At 42.2% G+C, this 26,372-nt stretch overlaps 2 protein-coding genes across 4 annotated transcripts in view; one reads left to right on the top strand and one right to left on the bottom strand.

Moving 5' to 3' along the window:
- The window catches only part of CNOT10 (CCR4-NOT transcription complex subunit 10), a 31,898-nt gene extending 29,297 nt beyond the window's left edge, over positions 1-2,601 (top strand). The window contains exons 18-19 of the mRNA XM_083823169.1: positions 637-712; positions 2,305-2,601. Of these exons, the coding sequence (XP_083679295.1) occupies positions 637-712; positions 2,305-2,459 (231 nt within the window). The 3' untranslated portion in view covers positions 2,460-2,601. The remainder of the gene's footprint in view (positions 1-636; positions 713-2,304) is intronic.
- A 2,531-nt stretch (positions 2,602-5,132) lies between these two features.
- Positions 5,133-26,372, bottom strand: part of TRIM71 (tripartite motif containing 71) — a 61,767-nt gene continuing 40,527 nt past the window's right edge. For all 3 annotated transcript variants that reach the window (XM_083823166.1, XM_083823168.1, XM_083823167.1), the window contains exons 3-5: positions 24,889-25,056; positions 15,492-15,626; positions 5,133-12,656 (exon numbers count right to left, since the gene is read on the bottom strand). In XM_083823166.1, the coding sequence (XP_083679292.1) occupies positions 11,205-12,656; positions 15,492-15,626; positions 24,889-25,056 (1,755 nt within the window). In that variant the 3' untranslated portion in view covers positions 5,133-11,204. The remainder of the gene's footprint in view (positions 12,657-15,491; positions 15,627-24,888; positions 25,057-26,372) is intronic.

The raw sequence follows: 26,372 nt of genomic DNA, 5'->3' as shown, positions 1-26,372 counted from the left end.
GATGCTTGGCATGACTCCCGGCATAGAAGCTGGTGAGACAGAAAGCAGGGACTTGTCTGGGGACTGCTGGAGGCAGTTCTGCAGGGCTCTGTTATTCTGAAGGCTCGTGGCTCTGGGCACGTCTCAGCTGGAGCACAGGGACTTACCTGCAAGCCAAACGAAATCAAGGGCATGTACCTAGTGTGCAGGAGATCAGGAGTAGGGAGTTAGATCTGGAGCTAATATAGAAGACAGCATCATTGACTTCATAGGTGAAAACACTTGTATGTTTGCTTATGATGATCCTTGTTAACTTTGTATTCTGAACTTCGGAGCAATGGAGGTTACCTTCACCCGTCATCTCAGCAGGAAATCGCAGTAAATTGGCCCAAGAATGACAGACTCGTATTGACATAAGCATACAGCAGATGGTGCTGCTAATTAGTGTGAAACAATCTTGCAAGGCAGACAATCTTTCAACCTCTCCTTGCATGCATGAGTCTAATGGTGTGTATTAGTTTGAAAAATCTTACCTTATGGATTGTTATTTGCTTTTGTCAGCTAAGGTGATGATAATGGTTTTGTCAAGAGGCATTTTTTGAGCTGGATATTTCTCTTAAGCACTCTTTCTTCCCTCCCGCCTTCTTTTTCAATAAGGCTGCTTCATTGATCCACCCCAAAGAGATCCCTCCAGAGGCTATTCTGCTGGCTGTATATCTTGAATTACAGAATGGTAAATATTACTTTTTTTTTTCCCCCAATATTAAAAGCCCTAATTTAATACATAAAATTAGTATGTAATGTTGAGTGTAACATTTGTTATTTATAATGTTTTAGATCTTTCCCTGAAGTTCACAATTAACACAGGGAAAGCATTAGAACACATTTGTAAAGTTGTGAAGTGTTCTGTCAATTTGTTCTGTAGATTTGGGATGTATTGGGAAGAACAGTTGTCATCATTCCTAATCTTTAGAGTTGTGCCAGCATTTTGAGTGATATCCTTTAGGCCCTATCTCCATTTTACACTGCTATGGATCTATGTATCTGTACCCTCATTTCCATGGAGCAATTACTTGCAAATGGGGGTTTTATAACTTCATAGTGGTTAAGTGTTTTGACAGAAGGCAGTTTATCTTAGTTGGCTGGCAATTCCTGCTGTTAAACCTGTAAAACACACACGTGTATAAGAGCAGGACTGCAGTAAACACCTGACATTCTACAAATGCATCTTCTGAGCCAAAATCTCCTGTACTTTGTCCAGAAATTAGCAGTCTTGAATAGGCCCAGTAAAACCTGTGATGAGGTTTATACTCTAATAAGAGGGCTTCAAAGGTTTTACAGTAAAAGAAAACTCAAGAATAAGTTCCCAAAGAAGCTATGTCAAAGGCTGTGCAGCAAGTACTCTATGAAACAAAGCTTGTACTATTGGTAACTCTTCCAAAATCCATCCTTTTCATGAAAATGCAGTGAACTTAAAAAAAAAAAAAAAAAAAAAAAAAAAAAACATGCATAATGGGAAAGCTTGTACTTGGATTCTGCAGTGTGAGCAGATTGAATCTCTGTACTTGTTTCCCTTTAGGTGTCTTGCGTGACAGGGAATCAGAGGACATGAGCTTATTTATTCTGAAAAAAAGTTTTCCTTATGAAAATGTTTCTAAATTGGAATTTTGGAAACGTTTCTTTTTGCAACAAAGAAGCAAAGAACAGAAGAGAGTACCAAAGGGGCTAAAGCTATGTTTTGTTCTAAGAATGGCAACAAAAAGGCACTTCTCTTCTGAAACTAAAACGTTAGTGAAAGTAAAATATTTGGGAAGAGGAAAAATGTTCTTTTCAGAACTAAACAGGTTTCCTCCCACAATTATAGAGCTCCAAGTACATATTTGTTTGATGGGCCATGCATACAGTTGAAAAATCACACTTTTTTTCTTCTAAAAACAGATTTTTATATATATTCTTGACACTTGCATTCCTGTTCCTTAGTGTGACATTGTGAGGGCATTTTGTGTGAGAGAATCTCTCTGCTGTAGCTGTAGGAGTGCGAAGAGGTACCTTCAGAAGTTCAGAAGGGGCTCTGGCACCTTCCAGTTCCAAGGTTAAAGCTTGATGTCTTCAGCCAAACAGAGGTAGAATCGAGTACTAGGATTCCAGATTTACTTCTGTTAGTGCTTTTAATGGCTGTGTCCTTCACTGAATAGGAAGCTTGCTTGTGTATGTGGTCTGGCCACAGGGCTGACAGGAAATGATGCCAGGGCTCAGGCATCACTGTTGATGCACAGGAGCTGAAAAGTCATACAAAGCTCTTACAACTTTATTTTTGAATTGCAGGTAACACTCAGCTGGCATTGCAGATCATCAAGAGAAACCAGCTTCTCCCTTCTGTGAAAACACTCTCTGACATGCGGAAGAAGCCTGTTTTTCAGCCAGTCCATTCAATCCAGCCCATTCAGATGCCAGCTTTCACCACTGTTCAAAGGAAGTGAGGGTTTGATCGATCTTGCTGCTGCCCTTTCTATGAGGGCTTGGGATTTTGTATATTTTTTTAACCTAGGACACCTGCATACCCGGGGTTGCTGGAGTGTGTTCGTTTCTGTAAATTTTTAATAAAACACCTAAATGCCTCTAGTCATGTCTTTTTGTTTGCAAAGCTTGTTTAATAGAGGAAGAGATGTTGGTATCTGTTTCAAACAATGGCAGTTGACTTAGCAGGAAGGGGGGGGTGCTGCGGAACAGTGTTGCTTTAGCTAGTCCATGTGCCTTTGTCCTAGTGGAAGATGCGATGGTGCAAGTACAGTTGAAGAGTGCCTGTCTGTAAGAAAAAGCATGGGGTTTGTGCGTGGTGGGTCTCGTGTTTGTTTGTTTAATGTTGGGGTTGGAGGACTGCACTTAAGAAAAAGTTTTCTGCCTTTTGCTCAGATGAAGCAGGTGTACGACAGCCAGCAGTGTGAACTTTGCTTATGTACTGTGAACACCAGAAAGCAGATGCGCTATCCTACCTTGAGCCTTAATCCAGCAGTAAGATAATCAGGGCCCAGTGTGGAATGTAGCCACTCTCTCCCTCCCCCGTTCCTGGCTATTTTGTGTTGTTTCAGCTATTCTGAGGTGATCAGCGAGGGAGAGCTGGGATAACACCGTATCTCCCTGTGCTGTGTCTCTGCTGCCATTGTACTTTGTCCTCAGGCCCTTCAGAGGGCCCTTAACCCTGCCCCTCCAGAAGGTCACAGAAACCAGCGGCTACGGGGAGGGAGCAGAGCCTGAAACTCCTGCTCTCCATAACATGAGTTGTGCAAAGGCTTTGCCACAACAAAACAAGCCACAGCTGCAAGCATGACAGCAAGTTTATTGAAAAATGTACTAGTTGCAGAATGAGTATAGCAGTGGCTATCCCTTCAGCGGGAATACTGAAGCAACCCTGTTAACATGTCTCCTCTGTTAGATGACAGCCTTCCCTAACATCATTTTAAGGCTTTCAGAGTACTGATGCAATAGCAATTTCAGCAACTTTTTTCATCAGTTGAGATAAGCGGTGGCACCCTTACTGGCCTCAAGTAGGGGTATAAAATTTTTTTAAAATTCTTTAAATTCTTTTTTAAGAAAGAGAACATCTCAGGATCACCTTTCTAAAAAGGCAGGAGCCCAAAACCTGATCCATCGTTCAAGTAGAGTGCCTGATTAAACACAAAAAAGGTTCAAGATGCTCGCTGTGTGGTCTCAGGTCTTGAATAGAGTAGATTCTTCTCTGCCCTTCCCAGCCCCCCGAGGAATGCAGGGCATTCACATGCAAAAAATGCTAATGCAGCGCCCAGCTCCACCCCGCGGCATGCAGCGCTGCCCTGCGGCTCGGGAAGGAGGATGGAGGTGTCCTGCCCCAAGCCCCGCGCCGCTTATCGCAGCTGCATTTGCATGTGAGCAGAACCATTCATCCCCTGCTCTTGAGAAACCAGCAACGGTGCCTCTGCCCTAGGGAGGGCTTCGGGATTTATTTTTTTCCCCCCATCAAGAAGGGTGAGTGGGGGCAGTTTTCAGCTGCTAGGAGCATGAAGCTGCACCACCACGATGGAAAAAAATTATCAAAAACACCTGTGGCCAGGGACCTCTCTTCTCTGGCACTGCCATAATCAGTAGTGCCCTCCGTTTCTTTTTAAGATCCAACAAGTAAAAAGTGAAGGTTAAGTAAAAGAGCAAGCTGGCCTGGAGTGAAAGCATACAGTCCCAATTGTGTTTGAGTTTGTGAAGTCAGTGCAAGTTACTGTTTCCTGAAGGGTGCCTGTACCTGGCATAGGAGCCCAAGCAGGGCCTGTAGAGACCCCTAGCACCAGCCCAGGAGGAATGGGTCCCACCTGGTGCTGTATCAGACCCCTGGAGCTTAGGTGGAGATTTTGTCGAGTAGCAGCTGCGTTCAAGGGGGCCCAAAGTCCTCACAGGCTGCCTCTTTCCTTTCCCAATGTTTTTCTCCACAGCTGGATCAAGCACAGAGCCTGGCACAGTGGTAATCTTGAAACTCACCTAACAGCCTTTTCCTCCTCTGCCAACTTGTTGTGATCTCTGTACCCCTACCATGGTGCCAGCTGCAGAGGGATGGTGTGGGCAGAGGGCGAGGAGCACAGGGCACTGCTGAGCAGCCCTACAATTGTATACAGCTCAGAGCAGAAAGCATTTCAGCTCAAAAGCGTTTTCAAGTCAGTGCTTTTAGAGACTAGGATCTACTTCCACTTCTTTCCCCACTGGCCATTCAGTCCACGGCCTTAATTCTTGAACCTTTCCTCCCGTCATGACAAACTGATTTTTAATAAACCAGACAAATAAGAACTTGGCAACGCATCAGAACGTTTCAGGAACAGAAACAAAAAGCCCACACTTTCTCCTTAGCACTTAATTTCTCCTTCCCTTTCCACTCAGGCACCTTTAGTTTAAGAATTTGAACCTGGCTGTCTCCAGTTGGTAATAGTACTTTTTACATCCTGGAAGAAGAGAAGACTGGTTGATTAATACAGAATAAAACATAGACAAGTTTGCCATGAAAAAACTCATCACATTTATTTGATTAAACAAAAATAAAATAAACTGCATAGGAACATTTTAAAGTCCAGAGAGACACTGACTTTGTTTTAAGGCTGCCAGTAGCTGATACATCATCTCCTTGCTACATCCTTCAGCCTTCCCTATGGACCACAGAGATACATTCAGAAGCCTCCATTAACACAAAAAGAGTTCTAACATTTTGCTCACTTACTCTACATAAAAGTTTGCACATAACCTGTCGTGCTTTCCTCTCTGCAGTACTCAACATCCCACATCCAGGAATGTTGCTTTTTGTCCAAGTAGAAATGTGATGCCCTTCCTGGAGCATGGCAGTTCTTGTCACAGCCTGTTTCATTATCAATTAGATATAGAAGCTCTGAGCAGCTCATTAAAAGCAAAGCACTGTCTGTCCTGCTGAGACATTTTTATTATTATTAGGAGAGCAGCATGATTAATCACTAAAGAGAAACAACTGCAGCAGAACAGGAAACTACAAAACCAATTGTCTCAAGATGCCCAACATCCAAGGGCTGACAAAATCATTCTGGATCCCGATGTGAGCCTGCATTGAGGCAACACCAGTTATACACTAGTAATGAAGTTTTATTGGATGGGGCCATACATATACAGTCAATTAAATGAGGGGAGAAAATCCAAGTTTGTCGCACCGGTTTCAAGTGCGCGACCTCCATCTTGTCACAGGCTTCCAATTTCTACTTGACCAAGGCCAGAGCGCCTCACACTGCAGGCATGTGTTTGACACCCGACGGATGGCGCGCCAACCCAGCAGCACTTGACAGGTAATGCACAGCACGAACAAGAGTCACGTACAGTAAGATACCCCCACCAACTTAGGTGACTAACCACACCTTACAACCTAGTTAAAAGCTTCAGTCATTTTAGAAAAGAAACTAAAAACAAAACCCAGAAACAGACATATCTCCCTCTGAAGGAAAAAACTACTACGTCGTCTGAAAAGTACTCTACAAACCTATAAAAGGACTTTTTTTTTTTAAACTAGTCTGGTAGCTCAAAAGGAAGTTACTTAACTACATCACTACACAGACACTTAACATTCAGTCAGTAAGGCTCCATGAAAAGAGCTTAAAAAATTATCTACCTGAGTTTGTAAGTTGATACAATCATTTAATAGAAGGTCTAAGACCATGCAGGTACACAAAGCATTTTTAGAACCATTATTGGTTAAACAATGATGGAAAAAAGATGCCACTCTGGCTTGTTAACCCGTAAGATCACTTAGAGACATCAATGTACATTTTCCACCATAACATTTACCAAACCCAACACAGCCTATCATTATTAGGGAGTCTCTGTACCCGCTTCTGTCACCCCTGAACGTGGGGAGGAAAAAAGATCTTTCAATACAGTGATCTGAAAATGTGCTTCTGCAACTTTACTCCACAGGTAAAACAAGGGGCACGTTGCGTGTTGCCATTAAAGTTGCGTAAAAACCCAACACACTGGTTTTAAACTGCCTCTCCTGAGAATATCTGAACTTAAACCGCCCTCCAGGAATAGGAACTTGGTTGCCTTGTCATGGTGGAAAAAATCCCATTGTGTCAAGAAAGCTACTAATACAATCACCAAGTCAAAAAATCAGTATCTTATTCCCTTCAAGCATTTGGTACAGCATTGTGTTTACAGCAATCATAACATTAGTCTTTCCACACAGGAACAGGACATACTTGTAGGCATGCATAAAAGTTTCTCTTGTAGAGAGAAGACCTTTAGGTCTTATCGACATAAGAACACTGCAAATAAATGTGAAGTATGTCAGCTAGTAGTGTCATAATACTGAAAGGAGGTTACATTTCCATACTTCGTAGTGAAAACGGATCAAACTCAAGTGTTTCAGGTATCTCAGTCCTGTTTGCCAGAGTATATGAACATTTGGTTTTATTTACAGATTCTCTAGCAAGGGCAGCTTAGTATTTCCATGGGCAGGCAGAAAAAAAAAACAAAAGCAAGCCACCATATTGTACACATTTAATATCTGTTTCAGTTAAATGCTTGTCCGAAAAGCAGGATGAATCCTTCCCCCAGGCAGATTCTCAAGTATTTTTTCAAACCTGTCTGATGCTAAATTGAGGTAGATGATTAACTTCTGCAAAGTGAGGTAGAACTTCAAGAAAAAGATAGTGGCATCTTTAGTTGTGCATTTTGTACCACAAACTGGGTTTCAAACTCCCAAGGACAAAGACCAAAGGTACAATATTTGTCTAACGCAAGTACCAGTGTTCATTTTTTATACAGCTCCAAACTGTGTCTAAATATCTCTATTTTTAAATACCCTCTTACCTTTTGGCACCATTTGGCTTACACTCCTTTAAAAAAACAAACAAAACACTTTGGCACAATTTCTTTTAAACCAGAACTGAACAGAAGTCTTATGATCAAAGACATGGCCAGATAAGCCTATAAACCTGCTCTCTTCCAAAATTAATTTTGGTTTAACTGTAACAAAACGACCGAGCCCATTTTCCTGCAATTACAAAGGAAGGCCACATCCAAGTCACCTTGTTCTTCTTTCTCCCAGCTTGGTTATGTCTGGCCCCAATATGCATTAGTTTTCAAGTGTTGTCCTCATTCACTAAATTTCTTTGTAGTTTGGGTTTATGGGCTTCAAGTTACTTAAAGGTACTAAATAAAAGGAGTGAATTATCTGAAGGACCTGCATTATCAAGTACTGTGTCTGCTGCAGTTTGGGACTGAATTTCCTGCTTAACTGAGAAGGGACAAGATTGTTTCATAGGCTGAACCTGGAACAGCCAAACTGACCGCTGATAACATTGTCAAGCAAAAAGTTTGCTTGAGAGCCACTGTTTTAACCTGGTGTAGTGAAATTCCTTTGGGAGTTCTAGCAGACAGGTCTGTTACCCACATCTCATTTGCCAATGCTAGAGCTAAGAGAAAGAGGCACAAGCTCACCTTACCCTTTCTCCAGGCCATCATCTCCACTGGTTCAGAAGATTACTCTGACCACTTAGGCTTGTTTGGTTTGCAATCAAGCTTCAAAGCCTTGCTTTTTTTCCCTCTGTACACTTTCACCATGTATATTATGATACCGGGCCATTAACCTTAGAACATTCATAGCATGAGAACATGTATGGGAAAAACAGGACAAGGTTTGAATCTTGTTAATTAGCTACATATTACCCTATAAGGAACTTTAAAAAAGTGTCTGATGTTGGCATTGAACTTGTATATTATCGCTACTCATTCTCATTGCATATAAAACACTCCATTTTATAAGCTACACTACTGCTTTTCAGTGAGACCAAGTGTGCTTAGCACTATCTATGACAAAGATAAGGAATTAGTTTGGGTAGCTAAATAGTAGTGTTTTTAAAACAAAAAAAGCTCCCCAACACGTGAAGTCAAACGCTTGAGGCCTAATGGTTTGGTTTGTGAGCAAGTCCACCGAATTATGTAGACAACAACTTAAAAGTTAGCTATTCTCCCTGACAGAGCTGGACTGGTGGTTTGTGCAATGGCTCCACACCAAATAGCAGAGGGCAACTTCTGTGTGTCACCTTCTACACAGTGCAGGCTGGAAAAAGGCAAGAATATTTCTGTTCAACAATGCTGAACATACGCTTAGCCTTTTTTTTTTTTTAAGGCCTGGATAACAACTCCCTTCTCCCAGCCCCATAGAAGAAACCCAGTAAGCACTAAAGCAAAAGAGCATTTCTAGCACACTAACGTCAACAGCCACTCAGGTCAAGATATCAATACACCTGGCATTTTTATTAAGACATGATAGGTTAAATGCAAGGACACAGCAAACTAAACATTAAAGCTTTTAAAACCAATTTTCTTTGGTATCTAGATCCTGCAGATATTACTTTTCACAGCCCAAAATTGCAAATAACTCTTGGACTGAATAATATGAAGCAAACACTGACATCTGCCGTAAATGTTGGCCACCCCCAAGACAGGAGTCACGTACACAAGTAGAACTTGAAGTTGAAGGTAAACTAGGTTTCTCTCATACCCATATGATGAGTGGCCACACAAGCTTAATGACAGACATCTGTATAAAAGATTATCCTTTTGAAGACTGTTTTTAAAACATGCTATCCTAAGATTAAGCCCAGCTGAAACATACTGCCTTGAAGAGTTTGCTTCCTTGAGGCTTTGGCTGAAAGGCAGCACAGTTATTTAATTTAGGTGTTTTTCCTCACCCTTCTTTTAAAAGGTTTTGCCATCTCATTGAATTTGTCTGTTTCTTTCTGGTCTTTTAGTTTAAGCCTCCTCTAAGTGGAGGAAGTCAATATGCAACACATCAGGATTTCTACAAAACCCAGAAAGTTAACACTCCTTGGAGGGGAAAAGCAGCAAGAAGGAAAGTGCACCTTGTGATTTCTCACAAATTTATAGAGAGCCTTTCAATCTCAGGTTACTTTTGTGCATGATAGTTGGCAAAGGGATGAACCCTTTCCTCAGAGGATGGTAAAGGCCCTTCAGACATTGACCATGCTTATGCTTCAGAGATCTTCTCTTGCAAACAGTAATATAAATCCCATAGCATTTCCAAGGCAAAGACTACTGATACATGAATCCTTCTGTCACTGAGTGACAGAAAAGCCCTGTGCTCCCTAACTTTAACCATTGCCACTAAGTGCCTTATCCAGAGGATAAAGCAACAACTCCAGAGACCATACCTGCACTAACAGCTATATGTGAACTGAAAAATTTGAATAAAACTAAAGCTTCCAGGGCCTCAAAGTCCCTCATTTATTAGAAAGATATCTATTGTCCCAGAAAGTTTCTGCTTCTCAAAAAAGCATTTTTTTATATCCCTGAAAGGGCTAATTTCCCCCTGCCTCCAAGCTTTTAAGGATCATTAGTTTATTTTTTTTTTACACAGAATTCTTTGGTACTGCCCTGGAAAAAAAAAAAGTTTCATCTTGATACAGTTTGCCTTAGGCTGGAACGGGTAACTTTTCATTTGGATCTGTAGCAAGAGCTACATGGAGCTACAGGCTCACCCCACCTGAAATACTGAAGTAGAGCTTCTGGACTTTTCCAGTCCAGCTCCCTGGGAAAGCCAGAGGATGAAAAAAAGTTTCATCACTGATAGTTATTGCAATCCTCTAAATACAAGAGACTTGATTTTTCCAAAACTCACCCTGAATCTCCAAAGCTGTGCTTATTTCTTACTTTTGGAAATAGGTACCACTTCTAACAAATCCATTGAACTTTTTCCCCCTTAAAGTCTCTCTATGGGGAGGGCCAAAAAAAAAAAAGCTAGTCATTTCACAAAAAATTAAATCAAGGGCTTGATTTTTCCCTGTTTCAATGCTCCTCATAACTTCTTATCCAGATCAGGCATACATACTGATAAAAGAAAAAAAGAAAAAACTTTAAAACTAACTTAACTTTCAGATGAAAAGAATAAAAAGAAATACTCAAGGACAAGTTACACTAAAGGAAGCCTTGCTTTGTCTAAACTTTTTGACAACTGAACTAAGCCACTAAAATGAACAATTTGGTTTCAACTCAAAAGAATTTTTGTGCATTTTCATCAGCTTCTCTTTGTGCTGTTGGATTACTGTGTTTCAGAAAAGTACACAGAAATGCCAAAAAGATGCAAACTTGCTCTTCCTGGCAAGTGAATCCCACTCACTTTCACAAAAAGTTCAAAGTCTCCTGGGAACAAGACACTGTGCTCACCAGTAAATCAAACACACTGAGGTATAAAAAGGAGAACAGGAAAAAGTTCTCTGCTGCAGCAGCAATTCAAAAAAAAAAATCCCCCTCCCGTGTCCCCACCCACAGAACTGCAGTATGGTCAAGAACACAAATTCTCTACAAATACCTACTACCATTTTCTCCATTAAAAAAACTTATAGCGCCTTTTTGGCTTAGCCTACAGAATATACCACACAAACCACCTAATGTGCACAGCAACATGTTTGTGCATGAAACCCCATGGGGGGAGAGGTAAAAATTTTCTGAACTGTGAGTGTGTTGGGACGGGGAGGAGGAGAGAAACTGGGGATGGAAGGGAGGACAATGAGGTAGATAGAATTTAACTTTACAGGCTCACTCCCTGCAGAAAAGATAAGTACATTCATCTGTAAAAAAATTAAAGATGAGGTAGGTTTGAATTAACGTTGTATTTTTTCATTTTCTCTTAGAAGAATTTCCCTGAGACAGTTTCTTCCTAATTCAAACACAGATTAGAAGATGAGAATTCGATTGTTTCCAAAGTCGACCACAACAATCATGCCATCAGGGGTGACGGCTATACCTGAAGGACGGTCCATCTGACCGAAGCCGCTTCCCTGAGTGCCAAACTTGCATAAAAAGCTACCATTTGACTCAAATATCTGCACCCGGTGGTTCCTGGAATCGGCCACAATGATGCGCCCCTCTTGATCCACCGCCACTCCCTGCGGGCGCAGGAACTGGCCGTTCCCGCTGCCCTCTGAGCCCAGAAAGCGTGCTGACTGGCAATCTGCGTGGATGACCAGGAGGCGATGGTTGTTGAAGTCTGTCACGACCAAGTGGCCCTCGTGATTGAAAGTCACACCTCTGGGGGAATCAAAGTGCTTCCAGAGTGCCCCTTCAAAGCCATACTTGTTAAGAAATGCACCATCAGGCCCAAACAGCTGAACGCGATGGTTCCTTGTGTCAGAGACCAGGATCTTGCCCTCTGCATTGACAGCCACATCCCATGGGTAATTGAATTGTCCGTTCTTTGTTCCTTTCTCCCCAAACTTCAGAATGAACTGCCCTTCGAATGTGAAGATCTGGATGCGATGATTGTCCTTGTCAGCCACGACGATCCTACGCGAGATGTCACAGGCCACACCGGCAGGCCGATCGAACTGGCCGGGCCGGGAGCCCAGCGTGCCAAACTTGTGGTGAAAAGTCCCGCATGGTTTGAACACCTGGATGCGGTTATTGCTGCGGTCAGCCACAATGATGTAGCCTTCTTTGTCTACACTAACCCCCCAGGGGCGACAGAGTTTGCCATCGCTATCTCCCTCACTGCCAAACGAGAGCCCAGGTAGCCCAATACCTATGTAGCTGCGCCCAGATTTCACCATGACTTTGAAGGGACTGTTCTCAATGTGTTGGTTGCACATCATCACGGATACCAGATGCTCTCCCTCTAGCTGTGGACGGTAGCTGACCAGGTAGGTCCCATTCTGTTGATCACTGACATCTGCCCCAAAAAGGTTTCCATCTGGACCCATCACCACTGCAGAGATCATGTCACCTCCTGAAAGGCGAGGCTCACCATCGTGGTCATAGCCTATCACTGTGAAAGAGGCTACTTTGCCCTGCAGTGCGCGCTTGAGGCCTTCCCCAGTGGCTTTGGTCAGAGGAGCAAAAGCCCCACTGCTAACAAAGCCCATTGATTTAATGGCCATATACAAGGCCTGGTCAGGGGGCGTGAACATGATCCTGTCATCCTCCTGTGGCTGGAGAAGGCCCCTCACATTCTTCAGCTCCTGCACCTGAGCCAGCATACGGTCCCGGGCCAGAAGAATATCCATGGTACGACCTTCCTCCAGGACCTGCTGAACAGCACTAATGGTGTTGTCCAGCTTATTTAGGTTCTGACGTAACTTTTCAACTTGCAGGTAGAGTGACTTAGCCTTGACTTGACGAATCTTTTCCACCTTAGGGGAGGAAGAGGGAAGAAAAGCACACTTATCAGGGAAAGACAACCCATGACACCCAAACACTTCCTAATGTTACTTCTACGTAAACAGTTATGTAGTTATTGCAGGATGCTGACACAGGATGTGATAAGATGAACTGTAGAACAAGCCTTTAGAAACTATGGCGCAAAAGAACAGAAGTGAGGAAAAGCAATTATTTATCCAAATTCAGATGATTGTTTTCTCCAGTCCTCCAGTTAAAATCATACATTCTTGCTCTATGGAACTGCTGCATCAGTATTCTATTTGTTCTATTTGAAAGATTTGCTTCTTTAGTAGCTAATGACGACTTGCTTCCTTAAAAGCTATTCTACCCCCTACCTGCAAGGTACTTGACAGATCATCAGAAGGCACATCTTATTTAGATTCTGAAGACTGAAGTTACTGCAGCTCTCCATAAAGAGCAGAGTCCAAGGCATCTCCAAGAGGAGAATGGAGAAGAATTTCAGAGTGTGGGCTGTTATCACACAAGGCTGATGCTGAGTTGGCATCAGCTAATGGATATGGGCTCTCCTCATTCCCTTGCCTGCCCAAACTGTTTCCATGGGACTGGATAATATCAGACACCTATCTCCAGGAATTTTTAGGATCCAATTATTTTAATATTTTCTTCCAAATACTGGCAGTCACGCTGAGCTACTACTTTACAACAGGATGCCATAACGTCACTTCAAAGGACAGACAGTTGCTGCCAGCCCCCACTTGGGCTGGAAGCTCAACCAACAATAGTTAGTTGTTTTTAAAAAACATGCTCATGTTTGTCTTTACTTGTCAAAATCACTTTTGACATCTGGCAAATACACCTGCCTTGTAAAATTAATGAAATAATTGCTTTATTGTTGCAAAAATGTATTTCTTTATGCCTGATACTTGTGTGGCTGCAGAACAATACCAGTGTATCTTGGTGAGGGACAAGTCAGTGTATAATGAGTCTTCAGACTTCACAAAATGAGCAGTTAACAGATGTACAAACACGCCATTTCATTTAAAATTAAGGGATAAATGTTTTTACATAACTGCTTCCAAAAAAGTATCAAATATGACTGGTAATCTTTTGGAAACTGGTGACTTTAGTGAGATATTGGAGGAAGCATAAGTACTTTGACCTCAGCTTTGGTACCTAGAATTATTCACTACCACTCTTCACATCAAGCCTAAATATGCATTCTGCTTTTTCTTTTTTGCTAGAATCATTTCTCACACCAGTATGCTATCAAGACCCATTTTTCCTTCATAAAAAGAAAACACTGCTTTTATAACTCAAAGAGAACTTGTTCTCAGTGCAGGCTTTTTTTTTTTTTTTCAATGCACGTATGCTGGGATACAAACAGCCTAGGAGCATCTCTTACTTCTGTACTAGTAATACCTCAGAAGAAAAGGCTGCCAAGTTTCTTGGGAAAGGCCAAGAGTGGAAAGTGAACTTATCTCCCTCAATCCAAGTATCTCAAGAAAGCAGCCTTCAGACAGTAACTATCAAGTTTGTTTCTATAAGAATGTCTAAAACCAAGAGAACTACAAAAACACAAACCTCTCCTTTAGGAGATTAATCTCACTGTGCCTACAGTACAGCCAAGAAATAACCCTTACCATTAGAGTGGTCATTTTGCAGGCAACAGATTAAACCAGAAAATTACTGTTCCAGTCTGTTGCAGGAGAAGAGGCAGGGCAGAAATAATTTAGCAGAATGTCACTGCCTCTTGACATCCAGTACCTCAACCATGTGTACAGGCCATCCTGGCCTGCACATGCTAATACAGGCAGTGGCCACACAGGACTTTTTTTTTTTTTTAACTATACTTCATCCAGTGCACCTGCTGGTTTACACTAGCACTTGAAATTTACTTGTAAGCTTTCCCACCTCTTTGCCACACATATTTGCTCCTTCCCCTGTACCAATTTTAGCAATCTTGCTGTCACAGAGAAGTTTGTTTGACTGGCTGGTCTAAAAGAACTAAGCCAACAGCAGAAAGAGCGGGTTTGGTTTCTGCTCAGTTCTGCATTGGGACCCAAAGGACCACTGCTGAACACTAAAAAAGCATGACCACTAAGTTACCTTTCTGGGTACTTCCCCCGTTGTTGTGTTCCCCCACCGTCCCACCCTGCACATTTATCACAGCTGAAGTGAATGCAGGAGTCTGAGATTACTCAAAGTACTTGAGTGCAGATACTGTTGCTGGGAAATATTTTTATTCTGCTAGTAAAAAAAACAAAACCCTGCCATATTACCTAGTTTCATTAATCAGAGGGGCAGCTACACTTTTTATACAATAAAGCAAATTCTTGGGTGTGTTGAGAAAGCCAGTCTTGCCAAATTTATACTAATCTGTTTCTAAGGACACAGCATATACAGCTTTACTCCTTTCCTTTGTGTTTGAGAAGTGGATCCTTCTATAAGAACGCCCATATACTACGTACTTAGTTATACAGAAACCTCTAAAATGTTTTAAAGGGACATTCATTAAACGAAGTGTGAAGGACATTCTATTTGTTGTTCAGCACTGGAGATGTGATGTATTGCTGCTGAGCCAGCAGGGGGGGTGCCCACCTTACTTGTGACGCTGAGCTTGCCTCAGGATATAGTAGTTCCTACCAAAAAACAAGTTTAAGAGATATCTCCAAAATAAAATCAACCAGTGCCAGAATCCAGCATCCTGCTTCCTAGAAAACAGTATTTCAATTGAAGTGGTATTTCAATTCAGTGTTCCAAGGAAAGATATTTGAATCTAGCCCTGTACTGTTAAAGAACACATTTCCAATTTCAAGTGTACCAAGCACAAATGTTTAAGTACATACCTTCCAGAGCAGCTCGCACTCCCGCTCTTCCAAGGCCTTCTTGTGTCTAGTTGTCACTGCTTTAACTTCAGACTGTACCACCTTAGCTTTCATCTCAACTTGCTCTGCCACCGCCTGGGCCTGTTCAATACTCAACTGGAAAGAAAAAGACACATTTAGGGAACAACCAAACCTGTAAGAACTGACATTTAACTACACCTTCAGGAGAAGGCACAAAGTGACACTTCTAAAGTTTTACCAGGCCTTCACCCATTTTGCACTTCAAAGCCTGAAAACAGATGTGATCTTTTTCTTTTAATAAATTTATTAGGCTCCAATGTCCTCCTTGTGCTGGGGGTCCCGGAGCTGAATGCAGTGCTCCAGGTAGGGTCCCACAGGAACAGAGCAGAGGGGGAGAATCCCCTCCCTTGCCCTGCTGGCCATGCTTCTTTGGGTGCAGCCCAGGATACGGCTGGCTTTGTGGGCTGCAAGTTCACATTACTAGCTCATGCTGGGCTTCTCATCAACCAACACCTCCAAATCCATCCTCCACCCAGCCTGTATTTGTGCTTGAGATTGCCCCGACCCAGGTGCAGGACCTTGCACTTGGCCTTGTTGAACCTCATGAGGCTCGCACAGGCCCACCTCTCAAGCCTGTCCAGGTCCCTCTGGATGGCAGCCCTTCCCTCCAGTGCGTTGACAGCACTGCATAGTTGGTGTCAAAGTTGCTGAGGTAGCACTCAATCCCACTGTCCATGTTACTGACAAAGATGTTAAAATTGACATACACAAAAAATCCAGCGCCCTACCAACAATACACACCACTGTGATGGCTTGACAAGGAAGAATTTTACTTGTTGGCAGATGAGAAAACTCAACTTCATTTTCCACATTGCATACTGAAAGCCATGGAAACATCCATGACTATTTGTTTTTGAATGCGGAATTCTGATAGATTTTATGATTCCTTTTCCTCACTTTGGTTTGAAAGACTGGTACATTTCAGAACTTCCCTAAGCTATTTCAGACTAGGTGGCAAGGGAATGCTCTGGCAGAAAAATTTAAGTTGTACTTTGTGTGTAGTGTTACTCAAGATACCTTCTGAAATGCAGTCTTGATAGTTGATAAAGAGAACAAATGTAATTTAAGGGCTTCACATCTAGGGTCTTACAGAAAAGATCTTCAGTTTGATCAGTACACATGCACTTTCGGAATTAAACTGATACAATAATCCATGAACTACCTGGTTCCAGCTTTGCCTATAAAGTTAGACAGGGCTTTTTGTTATCCTTTATGTAAAGCAGAGTTACTGGTATTTTCAGAGTCTGAACGGGCAAATTAACGGCATCTAATTTATGCCAACAACAGGAGTATTACCTGTCAAACAAAAATAAAAAGTGTTTCCTCATTCCAGGTAATTACTCTAGAACAAGTTTCAGTTATTGAATTAAGTGTATGTTTCCAGGTCATGTAGAAATACAGAACTGAAAGGAAAATGAAGACTAACTTCAGGTCATTAGCCCCTAGAGAAAAGAAGATGAAGACAAGCCTAAGAAAACAAGAGGACAACACAAGAGGACAACAGTTCTGATCTTTAATGAGGAGTCTCTTGCAAACTGCCAGAGGAAGACTGAAATGCTACTCTACAGCTCCTCTGCAGGACAGGGCTCAGGAAGAGAAGCATGCCGCATCTGTTCTGCCTTCATGCAGCTCTGGGTTAGAATCACCTGGGTTGTTCCCTGCTTCTTTTTTTTCCCCTCCAAATTAGAGAATTGAATTACCATTCAAGAACTCCATCACAACAGAACAACAGGAGATGCTGATTTTTCATCCATAGGAACCGGTTACAGTTTGGCAAAGCATCCTCACAATGCTTTCTGTAAGAACTGCACTCTATAGCATGAAATTGTCTACCAACAACTCATGGCATGTGGATTTGTTATTAGTCTGAGCCTAAACAGTTCAAAGCAGCTAAGGATGGCAAAGATGCTACAGCTTTAGCATTGTCCAGAACACTAGTTTTGTCCGGAACACTAACAAAGCTTTAGAAAATTCACATGATCCCATAACACTCTACCCAAACAGGCTGTAACAGCCTAGGAAGGCTAACCAGCCTAGGGCAGCAGGTAGTGGTATGTTGGAGAAGAGCAACAGGCAAATTACCTGCCTAAAGCAGGAACTAGAAGCTTTAAGGATAACTTTTGAGAGCCTTCACTACGTGGAAATCCCTCGCACTTTCTAGTTACTGTAAGGCATCTAGTTACTGTAAGGCATCACAACTCTGTCACAGTAAATCTCTCCTTTTGTTTAGCAGGCATTTTTATGCAGAACTTGTCCTCAGAGGGGTCAGATTGTTAGGAACAATGCTGAGAAGCAGCATTTCTTGTTCTGATCAGGCACATGATCTTTTTACAAATCCTTTTAAAGAGCACCCTGTACGCCATGCTTCATAGCATAATTATTTCAGCGCTTGTGAATGCAACGGTTAACAAGTTCACATGCTTCAGAAACTGGAGACAAGGACTGTGTTTAGGAGACCATCCACCAGTTCAGTTACCCATCACAAATTCAGTTACAACTACCATGGCTTCTGCTGTTGGTAGATACAGTAAGTTGCCTAATTGCAGCTTGCACTCACGTGAGTACCCAGGGGCCAAGGTAACATGACCAAGATATTTCCCATTCTGTTACAGATGTCACCAATGCCTTTTGTTGCTTAAAATAAAATTAAAGAAAGGACTTTGCAATGTATCTTGCAAACTTCAGACTGAAACTAGTACTTCCAATTTGTCATATTAAAATTCAAGTAATGACGGAGTGTGTTTAAGAGCCACAACAAATGGAAGCCTTGCAAATCAAGGTTCCAGGGGGGCAGACAAGCATGCTTTCACGATGGAATGCAATTCAACCCTGCAAACATCCATCACTGGATGCTGTTACCAACCCATTTCAGAATTTCTTGTTCTTCTCTATAAACCTACCCAAAAAGCAACACAGAACACACATTCAGCGGAATAGGACAATGGCATGCAGTACTACCTGTACTTTCAGATTACAAAGCATTTAATGAGGATTATTAAGTGCACAAGTCTCCTGGTCTCCGGACATTTTGTACAAGCTGAAAAAGACAACTCCATTGAACCCTCAAGGTAGCTATACCTATCAATTCATACAGCATTTTACATCATATTAGTCCTGGCTCTGCACAAACACATCAGTGACAAGTGTCACTGGCAGCCAGGGTGCCAGACCTGCATACAAACTGCTAATTCAAACATTCCTTTTCAGGGCTAAACTGGAAACACTAGAAACCCAGATGTGCCTGGCTAGTTTCTATATGCTCCAACCTGTCCTGAGTAAAAAGGCAAAAACAGTTGTTTTGAATCCCTGGTGCCCTTTAGGACACCTCTGCGAGCTCCCCTTTAGCTACATCTAACAACCCGCAAAAAACTTCCAGTAATGATCTTGCTACAGCGGTTCTGATGTGACAACTGGTTCTGCAGCACAAAGTCACGAGGAGCTGACTGCAGGAGTCAGAAGCAGAGAAGTAGTATGAGAACTCGGTTGCGTTTCTGGATATCCGGGCTGACTGTGGAGGGCCCCAAAGCAGGATTTGCCATTTTCTGTTTTCAGCAGTTCTCCAGATTTCTTATCTTCTATTGTACATTAAGAATTGGTTCCACCAGGAACCAGAGCCTAATGTTAATGAAAAGCCTTCTGGAATTTCATCTTTGCTTAACTTAAGTTTTCCTATAACACATTTAGAAGTATTTTTCTAGAAATCACTGCTTAAGTTTTCACTAGTGCCACTTTTTAAAAGTTATGGCCAGAAGTGTGCAACACTCAGTGAGAACCCTCACTGTATGAGTTTCTGCAGCCTGTTACCCTAGTTATCTGGGTACACTCACAATTAGGTCCGCACAGTACACAATTAATCAAAGAGGCCAACCTAGGTCTCAAACAGAAGAGCCTCTTAATCCAGATGCTTAGCCATGATGTTGCATCTGATCAGTTCAGAAAGTTATCTGTTTGAACACAGCTGTACAACACTGCACTGTGTAGAACACGACTGTGGCAACACCATGCAACATGTAAAGGAGGTTTATGGTAATTGAATTGCTAACCATCAACGCTAAGCTTGCATGAGTGTTTAAAAGGTCCTTTCACAGATAGTGGATAAAGAACCTTAAATACCCACCTCAATATGGAAGACTTAAACCTTAAACACTAAGGAACTTAAGAGCAAGTTTATCCTACTTAAAGGATGGGGGGGAGGGGCTTTTTTCTTGGGAAGAAAAGCTTTGAGATACTCTGGCAAACCCTCTCTAAACTTTAAAAGCAACTTAAAAAAACCTAGGGAAGTCTTTCTGCATAACTCAGGGTAGCCCTCTTCTACCACACGCTAAGGGTGTTCCACCCATAAATATTTTTTGTTACCACAAGGAAGTGAAAACAGATAGAGGGCTGGTTTTACAGGATTTTTCCAATTGCTTAGGCCATAACAGCCAGCTTTCTCCATCAAGAACTGGATATAAGCTTCCTAGTGTTCCTCTACTACAGAAACTAACTGGAGATCTTATACAAAGTATAGCTACAGTAAGAATGTTAAGATAAATAGGCTTTGCAGTTGCTTTGAAGTAATATTGGTGTGGCCATAGCGCAAATCAGTTATTGGGCCAATTTTAAAGTTCATCGTGAGAAGTGTGAACGAACTAAGATATTCTCACTTAAAGGGGTTAAGGAATCTGGAAGAGTTTTGACACAGGGAGGGCTAGAGCCTCATGTTGCTGAGGTTAGCTCATGGCAGACAAACTAAACCACTTCAGTTGTAACGGGATTTTTGCCTAAACTTTAAAGGTAGAGCAGTAGCATGGACTTACAATGTAAAGTACCATGGACTTAAAACGTGAAAGTCTGTCTTCCCTGGTAACTTTCTTCTTGTATATTAAACTAAGAAATTCACTAAAACAAGGTGCAAAATAACGAGTACCTAAAGAAATTCAGCCTCTTGATATAAAGGCTAGATTTACATTAAGGACTTAACTGACCATTTGTGAAATTGTATTCTGTTCTATATTTCCTTTCATCTGGGCTGCTGGAAAGAGTCAATTGTGCTTTTCTGTTTTGTTTGCTAGGCTTCATTTTTAGATTCTCCACCTGGCAAGCCTGAGTTCAAAGCCATGCACTGGGGTGTTTGAGCTTACTCAGTGTGATAACACCAAAAGGATGCCTTGCAGCACAGCAGTGCCATCCTTCTCAGCTATCGGCCTCCCAGCAGCAGCACAGATTCCATATGGGAACCCACAGGGAAGCTCCCACTGAAGGACAGAGACTCAGGATAACAGATCAGCTTCCTCCTCTGAAGGACCAAGTTTCCTAGTTACATCTCTCCCCCCTTCTCTGGAGGGAAGGTGCTCAAGGTCCACTTCATCTATTTCATACCACCTCCCCCTAATTTATTCCTGCAAGAAGAGACACTGCCTTAATGGCTGGCCCTCCTTACCAAATATCAAGCGTTTGATGCTGGAAGGCAAGTCACTTCCTTCCACGCTCTGCTAATGACCAGTCCCATGGCAGGCTTCCACATTTAAATTAAAGCATTGCCAAATACCCCAGCAAACACAGCCATAGGCTCAGCTACAATTAAAAAAAATAGCTATTTTTAAGACAGCTGACATACAAAGATCAAACTGTATTTTAACATGTTCACCTGGAAATTAACCCTAAATGGGAGCAAGCACTCAATGCTTTACTGTTACTCAAGTGCATTAAATTACACACACATACATACGTATATACAATTACACATGTATAGATGTATTTTAAGAACATGACATTTTGAAGAAGCCATCTATCTATCATCATAACAGATTTACGTTCAGTTTGTGGCCCACTCCTTGGAAAAAATTCTGAAAGAAGACAGCTAAGTGTGCACTCTGATAAGGTAAAAGCAAGTCAGCAGGACAAGCTGATGGGTATCAAAAGGGAACAGTCCAGTGTGACACCCCCACCCCATTAATCTGATGTCAGCTTCAGCTTTCAGACCCTTATATGAATCAAGTCACTGAAAATGCTAGAAAATTATCTCTGCAAGGCGGATAGCTTTCTGATGAGATATGCCTGCTCAGAAAGAGGTCCTACAAGCAACAGGGCTGGGGGGTTCTGCTCTACTCCTGGCATCATCAGTCCCTGTAGCACTGTAGTGAACCAGCCTAGGGAGCTGACTCAGCCAAAAGAGTAATCCTACCGAAAGGTTATCCTCTCAGCTGGATCGGCTCACCACTCAGTTACACATGCACAAGTTCTTGTGTTGCGGATGGGCTTAGAAATGTACGCTCCAAGCCAGGACCAGGGCAGCACCAGGCAAGCAGCTTTCCTTTGCTGCAGAATCAATAAGGGGGGGGGGGGGGAAAGCAAGCCTCATGTTGCCAGGCTTACTGCTTGTTTTGGAGAAATTTGAATCCTTTGAGGAGTCAGGTTTGTTCTTTTCAGCATCTTGATTCACTGAAGCTTGATCTGGTCAGTCAGTCCTGAAATGTATCCTAACTCACAGCAATTCCCCCCACCCCACCCCCCCAAGTCTGAAAAACAATCTTTCCTCCAAAGCCACAGGAAGAGTTTAAATAAACATTTCTTCCTAAAAGCCTTCAACTTTGGTTAACCAGATACTCTCCAGCCAGTTGACTCCTGGCTTGATTTCCCCTCTCCTGCAAGGCCCTTAAGAGTCCACCTTTTTCCCTTTCCTCCCAGCCACCCCTCTTCATCCATCCTCAACACTGCATGTCCAAGAGGTATCACTTTCCTAGCCTATTAGAAAAGTTACTAATACAGCATTATGAAACAATCCCACTCAGAAGTGTTACTGTACCATATTACTTTTCAACCTGCCTTAGAACGCCAGTCTGTTCCTCATATTGCAGCTTATATTGGCACTTAGTTCTACAGACTGCTTCCAAGCTTTAAGAAAAGCATTCAAGCCAATTTATTTTAATTTAGAGTCTAGTTAGTTCAGGGTTTGTCCTAAATTCATGCTGACATGCTGTCTCCTCCCTGGGATAAACACATAGCTTCACAGCCCTACTGTCCCAAGAACAAGGAAAGCTCTGCTCTGTAAAATTGCCTTGTGTAGCAGGCTCACTGCACCAGCCCTTGGGTCAGACACCTCTGCCTTTAACTGTGTCACAGTTCTAGTGGCTGCTGCTGTCACTTAGGTAGCAATACCAGAGTTGTAGTCTTCCCACATTCACTCAGATTACTACCTCAACTTTGTCACAGATATGCTCACTCAGTACCCCTTTTTTTCCCTGCAGAGTGGTCCAGATTAAAAGGACCACTGCATTAATAAGTCAGTTCCTGAAAAACATCGTTTATTTCACAGAATTTTTCATACAAATCGCACAGTTAGCACTTCCAAGATGCCTCTTAACCTGCATGGACAGCATCTGGACCATGGCAAAACTAGACAAGCGTAATTCAACTGAGCTATTTGCTTGAGTTACATGAGCAGTGTTATGGCCACCCACCCTTTACCTGTGCCATCATAAAGCAGTCAGCTCATCACAATAGCAGAAGCCTCCAACAGAAAAGCCAGAAGAGAACTGGGAAGAAAGGAGGAGAGTAAACCCAGTAGGAAGCGCGGAGGCACAACATCATGCCTGCAATACTAGCAGAGTGATACTCAGTGTTATTCTGCTAGTGTGTACTCCAAGAGACAGTCACTACTTAGATGATTTATCCAGACCAGTTAAATGATTAAGAGCCCGGGAGGTCAAAAGCAGTAATTTAATTACTAACAGACAAGCCCTTGTCCAGGACAGCCTGGAGAAATTTAAAACACTACACTACTGAGGTTCTTTAAACTAGTATAATCCCTTCCTTCTTGCTCATTCTGGGGACATGCTAAATGTTTCAGTATGGATTCTGCTTAAGAGCCTTACAATTCAGTTTAAAACAAGTCTTGGAAGGTAAGGTTTGCAGGATTCTGTGTTGACATGCAGTTTTAAATTAGCCATTCAGTTCCAAAACTTTTGCATTTGCTGTTCTGGTGTATGTAAGCTGTTAACACCAAAAGTTGAAGGGAGGTATCAACAGTTTAAAATCTATACCATCACAATACTTATTTCATCCCACAGGTACAAATTACAGAAAATTTAGCTGCTCCTGATCCACTGAACAAGCTTCCCTAGAAAAGGTTATAGCTATATGACAGGATAAAACTTCGGGTTTATTCTTACTTATCAGCGAGGCAGGAAATTATCGTCTCACATCACAGAAAGGGATCCCAACTTCAGAACAGCCAGCCCTCTAGATACACAAGTCCTACACCTGCCCAGAGTACGCAGGAACTCTGTAGCACCACAAAAGAGCTCAGGAACACTGCTATTAGCAGTGACCACTCCCTTCAGAGGATGAGATTTAACAGATTTAGTAAAAAAATTTAAAAAGACCCACCCAAATACTCGTCTACTGGAAATAAGCAGTGATGAATGGAAAGCTTTTTCCTGTACCATGTATTTGCAAGGAAAGCACATCCAGTTGAGAATGCTTACTTCCTTCTGGTAGTGTTTACTCAAAGAAAAGGTCTTGATGGTTAAATCTCACATAGAAGTGTTGAGTATCCAGCCCAAAATTAAAGTATTTAAGGCTGACAGAACTAGATGGTAGTAGAGCAGAGAGTAGCATCACACTAAGCCTACCCTGTCCAAAGCCTCTTCTTGCAAAGAAAACTACTGATAACATTACAATTACTAGATACTACACAGCACAAGTTAGTTATCCACATATCCTCAGCAGGTTAATTCCCTGTGTAAATTCCTTCTGTAGACTGAAGCACTGTGCTATGATCCTTCTGGTTCTCACTCAGTATTTATATTTGCATTGTAAAGTAGCCAAGGTAGGATGCAGTATGCACCTGTGTAGTCAGAGCAGTCCTTGTATAGAGATAACCAACCCCTTCCCCAGGCAGATTAGAAGTTCCACACTAATCCAAACAGCTGATTAGTACTTTACATTTGGTGGCAACATGAACACACATCAGACTTACAGGTAGTTACAGTACAGATGCCGTACAGACAAGACAGACATCTGAAAATAAGCCTCAACTGTAAAAACAAAAACACGCTCAGCACTGCTACGTAAGATCAGAACTTGGTTCAAAATGCTTCATGCTCAAGTGTGTTTGGACAGATCTTCATATATGTTATGATTTGCATGACAGGATTACGCTGCAAGAATGCAAAATTCTTAACAGCACTTTTTTCACCTACACAGCAACTTCTGTCAGTTCTGGGAGAACAGAAGGGGTGAGAAGACTGACAGAAGAAGCAGAGAGCTTTTTGCCTGACACCTTGCCCTGTAACAAACAAGCTGTGGGGGAATAGAAGAGAAAAATCAAGCACTTCAGTTGGGAGTATCTTACCTGAATAGCTTGTCGTCCTTGCTGAGCATCTGCCAGGAGCTGGATGGTAAGAGTCCTGGAGTCCTGAAGAGCATCTTGGAGGTAGATAAAGCTGTGACCCACATGTCGTCCCATGGTACATTCCCGACATATGGGGACAGAGCAAGTATCACAGTAGAAATGCAGTACCTAGAAGAGAAAAACCTGTATCACTGTCTGATGAAGACTTGAAGGCAAAAAAAAGGGACAGGAAAAAAACAGACAATTTAAAAAAGGTGGTTGAAGGCAGTAGCAATGGGCAAAGACTTCACAATAGTTTCTCCACAGAGGAAGAGCAATCCCTCCTAGTAAGCTCCAAATTGTACTTTAACAGTTAGATGGAAGTGTCATTGTTTTCTTTGCAATACAATACTAGGAAGAATGTCCACATCAGCTCCTCTTAAGAACGGAAGCCATCTGCCAACACTTACAGATTGGAGATGTCATCTATGGCAAGTTTCAGATGAAGACTTTTCCTGCATACACAACACTACATTCTCTGAAGTGGTCACAATAATCGCTGCGATGGAGAATAAATAGAGCATCCCCACCTTTCCCCCTCCCAGTGGAAAAACATTACGCATGCCAAGAACCATCCTCTGTTTTCTGAAAACATGTAAACCACTTATACATACTCAGGGCAGCGACAGTATTAGGCAGAACTCCCTCCTGCCACTCCCAACTGCAAAGCAACAAAACCTTTGCTCTGCCACAGTATTTCTACACTAGTGATACTTGGAGATGCTTGAGTTGGAGGAGAACAAGACAAGACAGTAGCGTGCCCAGAGCGTTTTTGTGTTACGGGGAACTCAGGGTAATAACTAAATCCCATTCTACTCACAAAGCACTTAAAAAGTATTTTGAATTCACAATGAAAGTCTTACACAGGACATCAGCCCAGCCTAATAGGTCAATCCATTCACCAGCCATAACAGTTTCCATTCCATCCAGTAGAGGGAAGCAGCACACAAAAATAGCATCTTCCATGGAACTGTTTTCTTAGAAGAAAACATCAGCTGGTTTGTTTCCGAAGACACAAGTAAGGAAATACAAAACTTCAACACAAGAAAGTCTCTAAGAAAGTGTATGTTGCTAGGAGTAAGACTTTGAATAGTGTTAGAAAAATCTAGGCTACCACAGAAGAGTCAGAAAACCACTATGAAACCTTATTTGCCACTGTACAGTACAAATAATTTTTCCATCACCAGCTATTTAAGGTCTACCTCACAAAAGGCAGCAAGAGTAGAACAAAGCCTGGGCAAGTATTCGATATGCCTGTCTCCTCACAGCTGTCATCCAACCCCTCTGACTCCAGCTAACAGCCTGTGATACAGCGCGTGACATCCCCATTTCCCTTCTCCCACAAAAGAAAGGGGGAAGGGGGACAGGTGATTCCCTCAGATTTCCTGTGTTGCATGAACTGCCATTTTAAGCTCCTGTAAGTGCAACAGCTGAAGTGGTATATG

This window comes from Anser anser (assembly GCF_964211835.1).
Source record: "Anser anser genome assembly, chromosome: 2".
In the NCBI taxonomy this organism is placed as follows: domain Eukaryota; kingdom Metazoa; phylum Chordata; class Aves; order Anseriformes; family Anatidae; genus Anser; species Anser anser.
The sequence above is the reverse complement of the archived record's forward strand: the minus strand, read 5'-3'. Positions and strand labels throughout refer to the sequence as shown.